Raw genomic sequence first — 6,000 nt, 5'->3', positions numbered from 1 at the left:
CCAATTTAAAATTGTTACAAACACTAAATGCATTGCAGGTAAATCACTGTCTGTCAACAGAATTAGGAAAAAAAAAAGCTGTCGGCCAAGAAGATCTGCACCAATTATAAGCACACACACACACACACACACACACACACACACACACACACACACACACACAGAGGTCATATCATGAAAATATTGGTACCCTCTGGGTCGAGTCACTCTCTCATCGTTGTGAAGTGTTATAAATATATTTTATTTTTGTTGGTGTGTTTTGGAGTGTCGTTTTGCTTCTTTTTATTATATTTTTGTCATAAATCTGCAGTGTGAAATTTGTTCTGCTTTCCTAGTGAATTTTATTTTACTATCAAAGTGAATTTTTCTACAGAACTTTGCCCAAGGCAACCCTTTTGTTGGCAGGCAGGGGCTGGGGTGTTGGGGCCTTTTACATGCATTATATGCATGCTGCACATGAAGGAGACATAAATTTATCATCTTATCCAAAAGACTAGCACCCAGACCAACACTCAAAGGTTTAGTGGAGGGGGGGGGGGGGAGTAAAATTCCCAGTCTGAAAAATGAATGGGACTCAAATCCATGGACACTCGTTTCTTAGTCGAGCACATTACCAGCAGGCCACAGCTGTGTGCTGTGCTGTATTGTTTCAGAGTGTTCGCTTGTTTCCCTTGCCTGTGTATTGATTTACCATTGCCTAACAGCAACCTGAATCTGTGAATGTTTTTTAATTTCTTTGGAAAGAATTTTTTTTTTCCTTTTTTCAATTTATAACCTGAATATTTGTTTCAGCTGGAGATGCACGTACTATGCAGTGATATTTTTCTATGGCCTGCACACGTTGTGGGATGTGAGTATCAAGGGTTACCGCATGCTAAGGACGTGTTTGTGTGTGTGTATGTGTGCATGTTTGTGTGTGGGTGCGTGCATGTGTCTGTGATTGTAAGCATGCTCATGTGTGTGTGTGGTACATCTTGCAAATCCGCCGATATGTCCTCAAGTGTAACTGAAGGAGTGTTGTCTGTGGCTAAATCAGTTGAAATGTTTTGTTTGTATTCGTTCTTGTGTTGCTTCTTGTGTCCATTTTGTGAAAAATAGAAACAAAACGTTACAAATAGATGGCTCATTTGTCTGTGAACAAATTTTGAACAAAAGATGAACAGGACACTAATGTCCTATCTGATGTATAGTTTTGATTGTTGTGGCCTGTTTTTGACCCCTCTCTTGACCTTTACACCTCTACAAGGCTATTTTTACTGGCCAAAGGAAGCAGGTGTTCTCTTAATCATCCACAGCTTAGCAAAATAAACTTGCTGGTTTGATGATGGTTGGCTTGGCATTAATTTGGTGTCTGTTTTCTGAAGTGATTTTAGACTCGGGTGTGGGGGGTGGGGGTGTGAAGGTGTGTATTTGTATGAGAATGTGCTCGAAATGTATACATGTACAATTGCATATACATGTAACAGGAGAGAGTAATTCAGAATGTACACATAAATTCGGGGGCTTGAAACAAAAGTAACAGAATTTGATTAACTAACCATAAAATTAACTGACCAGTACAAACAGGATAGAGTCCATCGTCAGAATACTTGCAAATATTTAGCCACTGAACATTTGGATAGTCTAACAAATTGTGAGTCAAAGATGAAGTGTTGTATATTTTTGAAACTAAGTAGTTGGAAAGTGTAGGAATAAGCTCTTATCTTAATGCAAGAAAGAATATATATATATATATATATATATATATATATATATATATATTATAGCCGGTATATATATATATATATATATATATATATATATATATATGCATATTTGACAATTTCTGTCCGCATAGGCATACAGTATTCCTGGTATGTTTTGCATTGATGGTAAATGTTAAGGCGTATGTCACTGATGTGGTAGCATAGATCTTGTATCTCTTTTATCCTCAAGGATGAGAGTCCTTGTTTGCACTGTATTTAAAAAAAACCCAGAAAGCAAGCAAAACAAACAAAAAAACAAAACAAAACAAAAAACAAACAAAAAACAACAACAAACAACAACAACAACAACAACAACAACAACAACAAAACAGATGAGGAAAATGCAATGTAAACAACAGTTTCAGTGTGATAAGGATTGAAGAGTTTTTCCAGTTGGTTCAGCTAAAAGCAGCTTAGCTCAGGACTTTGGGTGTTGTTTGCTTAACATACATTATAGGCATATGTAAGCTCAGAGAATACATACTTGTTTATGTATATTGATCATATTTGTGAGCATTGGTTGTATTTTATGTATGTTTTAATTTTTAGAATTGTTTGCATGTGTTTTGTAATATCCATGACATACATATATATTTATCATGTGGACTTATTCTTATTTCAAGAATAAGAAGAATGCATAAAACAACTTCAAGAAAAATTTGGCAGTCAAGCATATTTGTTGCTGACCAATGTAACACACTTACAACCTTAGATACGTGTGTGTGTGTGTGTGTGTGCACATTACAGTATAAACAAAACACTTTCAAATATGGATACACATACTCATACATATATGCATATATACCTTACAAAATTCTACTTCTTCTGCATTCATGGACTGCAACTCCCACATTCACATGAGCGGGCGTTTACATGTATGACCATTTTTACCCTACCAGTACCATGTAGGCAGCCATACTCCATTTCCAGGGGTGTGTGCATGATGGGTATGTTCTTGTTTCCATCACCCACCAAATGCTAACATGGGATACAGGATTTTTTTAACAAGCAGAATATAACTCTCGAAACTCTGGTTAGAATACAGTGCTCTAAGCATTCGACCACCTTGCCCGCCACATCACAATATAAAAGGCATCCCCTACATTAGTACATACATACTATAGTGGATATTTGTTGTTTCTCTGTTTCCTGTGTTAATGATTGATTATTTGTCCAGGAGCCATGGCTGTGGGACACTATCCACTGTTGGGTGGGCTGGCCTCAACATGTGAGTTTGAGAAATTATTCGTTTGTAGCGGTTGGTTTGATGGTCAGGGATATTGGTTGTGATCTGTGTGTGGGTGTGTTTTTCGTGTGTGTGAATGTGTGTGTGTATGTGTGCGTGTGTGTTTGCAGTTCTGGCGTGTGCTTGCAGTTCTGGCGAGTTCCATGTGGTGTATGTGTGTACCATGTTGTGTCCTTGTTGTGTCCTGTGTAACATGTGTACCATGTTGTGTCCTGTGTATCATGTGTACCATGTTGTGTCCTGTGTATCATGTGTACCGTGTTGTGTCCTGTGTATCAAGTGTACCATGTTGTGTCCTGTATATCATGTGTAGCTTGTTGTGTCCTGTATATCATGTGTACCATGTAGTGTCCTGTGTATCATGTGTACCATGTTGTGTCCTGTGTATCATGTGTACCATGTTGTGTCCTGTGTATCAAGTGTACCATGTTGTGTCCTGTGTATCATGTGTACCATGTTGTGTCATGTATATCATGTGTACCATGTTGTGTCCTGTGTATCATGTGTACCATGTTGTGTCCTGTGTAACATGTGTACCATATTGTGTCCTGTATATCATGTGTACCATGTTGTGTCCTGTGTATCATGTGTAGCTTGTTGTGTCCTGTATATCATGTGTAGCTTGTTGTGTCCTGTGTATCATGTGTACCATGTTGTGTCCTGTATATCATGTGTAGCTTGTTGTGTCCTGTATATCATGTGTAGCTTGTTGTGTCCTGTGTATCATGTGTACCATATTGTGTCCTGTATATCATGTGTAGCTTGTTGTGTCCTGTATATCATGTGTACCATGTTGTGTCCTGTATATCATGTGTAGCTTGTTGTGTCCTGTGTATTTTGTGTAGCTGGTTGTGTCCTGTATATCATGTGTAGCTTGTTGTTGTGTCCTGTATATCATGTGTAGCTTGTTGTGTCCTTTATATCATGTGTAGCTTGTTGTGTCCTGTATATCATGTGTAGCTTGTTGTGTCCTGTATATAATGTGTAGCTTGTTGTGTCCTGTGTATCATGTGTACCATATTGTGTCCTGTATATCATGTGTAGCTTGTAGTGTCCTGTATATCATGTGTAGCTTGTTGTTGTGTCCTGTATATCATGTGTAGCTTGTTGTGTCCTGTGTAGCTTGTTGTGTCCTGTGTATTTTGTGTAGCTGGTTGTGTCCTGTATATCATGTGTAGCTTGTTGTGTCCTGTATATCATGTGTAGCTTGTTGTGTCCTGTATATCATGTGTACCATGTTGTGTCCTGTATATCATGTGTAGCTTGTTGTGTCTTGTGTAGCTTGTTGTGTCCTGTGTATTTTGTGTAGCTGGTTGTGTCCTGTATATCATGTGTAGCTTGTTGTGTCCTGTATGTCATGTGTAGCTTGTTGTGTCCTGTGTATTTTGTGTAGCTGGTTGTGTCCTGTATATCATGTGTAGCTTGTTGTGTCCTGTATATAATGTGTAGCTTGCTGTGTCCTGTGTATTTTGTGTAGCTGGTTGTGTCCTGTATATCATGTGTAGCTTGTTGTGTCCTGTATATCATGTGTAGCTTGTTGTTGTGTCCTGTATATCATGTGTAGCTTGTTGTGTCCTGTATATCATGTGTAGCTTGTTGTGTCCTGTGTATTTTGTGTAGCTGGTTGTGTCCTGTATATATTGTGTAGCTTGTTGTGTCCTGTATATCATGTGTAGCTTGTTGTGTCCTGTATATCATGTGTAGCTTGTTGTTGTGTCCTGTATATCATGTGTAGCTTGTTGTGTCCTGTATATCATGTGTAGCTTGTTGTGTCCTGTATATCTTGCAGTGTCATATACATCCTATGACCTGTATAGGTTGTGTCCTGTGTACCTTATCTCCTGTATATCTTATGTCCTGTATACTGTGTTGTGTCCTGCGCATCTCGTTAACTCACTCTGGACGAATAGTTTTCTCCCTTACTTTCCCCTGCAGACAACCCATTTGTTAGGGTTAGGGAAAAAAAATCACAAAAAATACAAAACACAAAGTAACTGAATGAAACTCCCTGCACTTGACCCACTGACCTCTCTCCTCATGCTGTGAGTACGCCCAGCCCCCGCCCTCTCTTCACAGCCCTCAGAAGCTGAGTCACTGTCAGTACCTTCTTGCTGGTAGCTTTCTTCACTGCAGATACTTTATTCAACATCTTCATCATCCTCGTCGATGACAAAACCTTCAGTTTGAAGCATTTCAATCACTTCAGCAGCTGTAAAAAGCCTCTGTCGTGATCTAGTTTGCTCCAAAAATTTCCGCTTATATCGCCTGCAACGCCATTTTCAATATGTCCACAGATTAGCTTTTCATGTGGGGTACCAAGGTCAACAGCTGGCCAGCAAGTGTATAGTTACGGAACCTCACGAAGAAACTTTCCATTTGACCCTTGACATGTTCGCAGTGCCCAGTGTAGCTGCGATTTTTATGCTGCCCCATAAGGAAAACGTGGAAAATTTATTAATTGTCGAAACCGCTATAGTGTTTCATCATCTGGAGTGTGTTAAGTCTTGTTATTGCTTGTTATGTCCTGTGTACCTTGCTGTGTCCTATATTTTGTGTCAGTCCTGTTTACTCTGTATTATGTCCTGTGTAGCTTTTGTCCTGTGTATTATGCCCTGTATAGCTTGTTACGTCCTTGGTTACTTGTTGTGTCCTGTGTGTTTTGTTATAAATAGCTTGTTATATCCTGTATCCTTCTTTCCTGTTTATTGTGTTATATTTTGTAGATCGTATTTCCAGTATACTGCGTCATGTAATATGTGTCTTGTTGTTATGCACGTATATATTGTTATGTCCTGTGTAGATTTTGTCTTGTATATCTTGTTACGTTCTGTATCTGTCAATGTATTGTCCTGCAAATAGTGTTTTGTCTGGTGTATTTTGTTATGTCTTAAACTCCTGTACATTGCATCGGTCCAGTTCACATTGTGTTACATCACACACTTTAGTGATACATTTTTTATTTAGTTTTTACCCTGCACATGTTAAGTAGTTTTGTTGTTGTAGATGTTA

The 6,000-nt window shown here is 38.6% G+C and overlaps 1 protein-coding gene across 1 annotated transcript in view; it reads left to right on the top strand.

Annotated features, from left to right (window-relative positions):
• Positions 1-6,000, top strand: part of LOC143275319 (ceramide synthase 5-like) — a 38,580-nt gene that overhangs the window by 10,347 nt on the left and 22,233 nt on the right. Inside the window, exons 4-5 of the mRNA XM_076579330.1 lie at positions 793-850; positions 2,923-2,973. Of these exons, the coding sequence (XP_076435445.1) occupies positions 793-850; positions 2,923-2,973 (109 nt within the window). The remainder of the gene's footprint in view (positions 1-792; positions 851-2,922; positions 2,974-6,000) is intronic.

This window comes from Babylonia areolata, chromosome 2 (genome assembly GCF_041734735.1).
Source record: "Babylonia areolata isolate BAREFJ2019XMU chromosome 2, ASM4173473v1, whole genome shotgun sequence".
Taxonomy (NCBI): Eukaryota; Metazoa; Mollusca; class Gastropoda; order Neogastropoda; family Buccinidae; genus Babylonia; species Babylonia areolata.
Note: the sequence above shows the minus strand (reverse complement) of the source record. Positions and strands in the feature narration are given on the sequence as shown.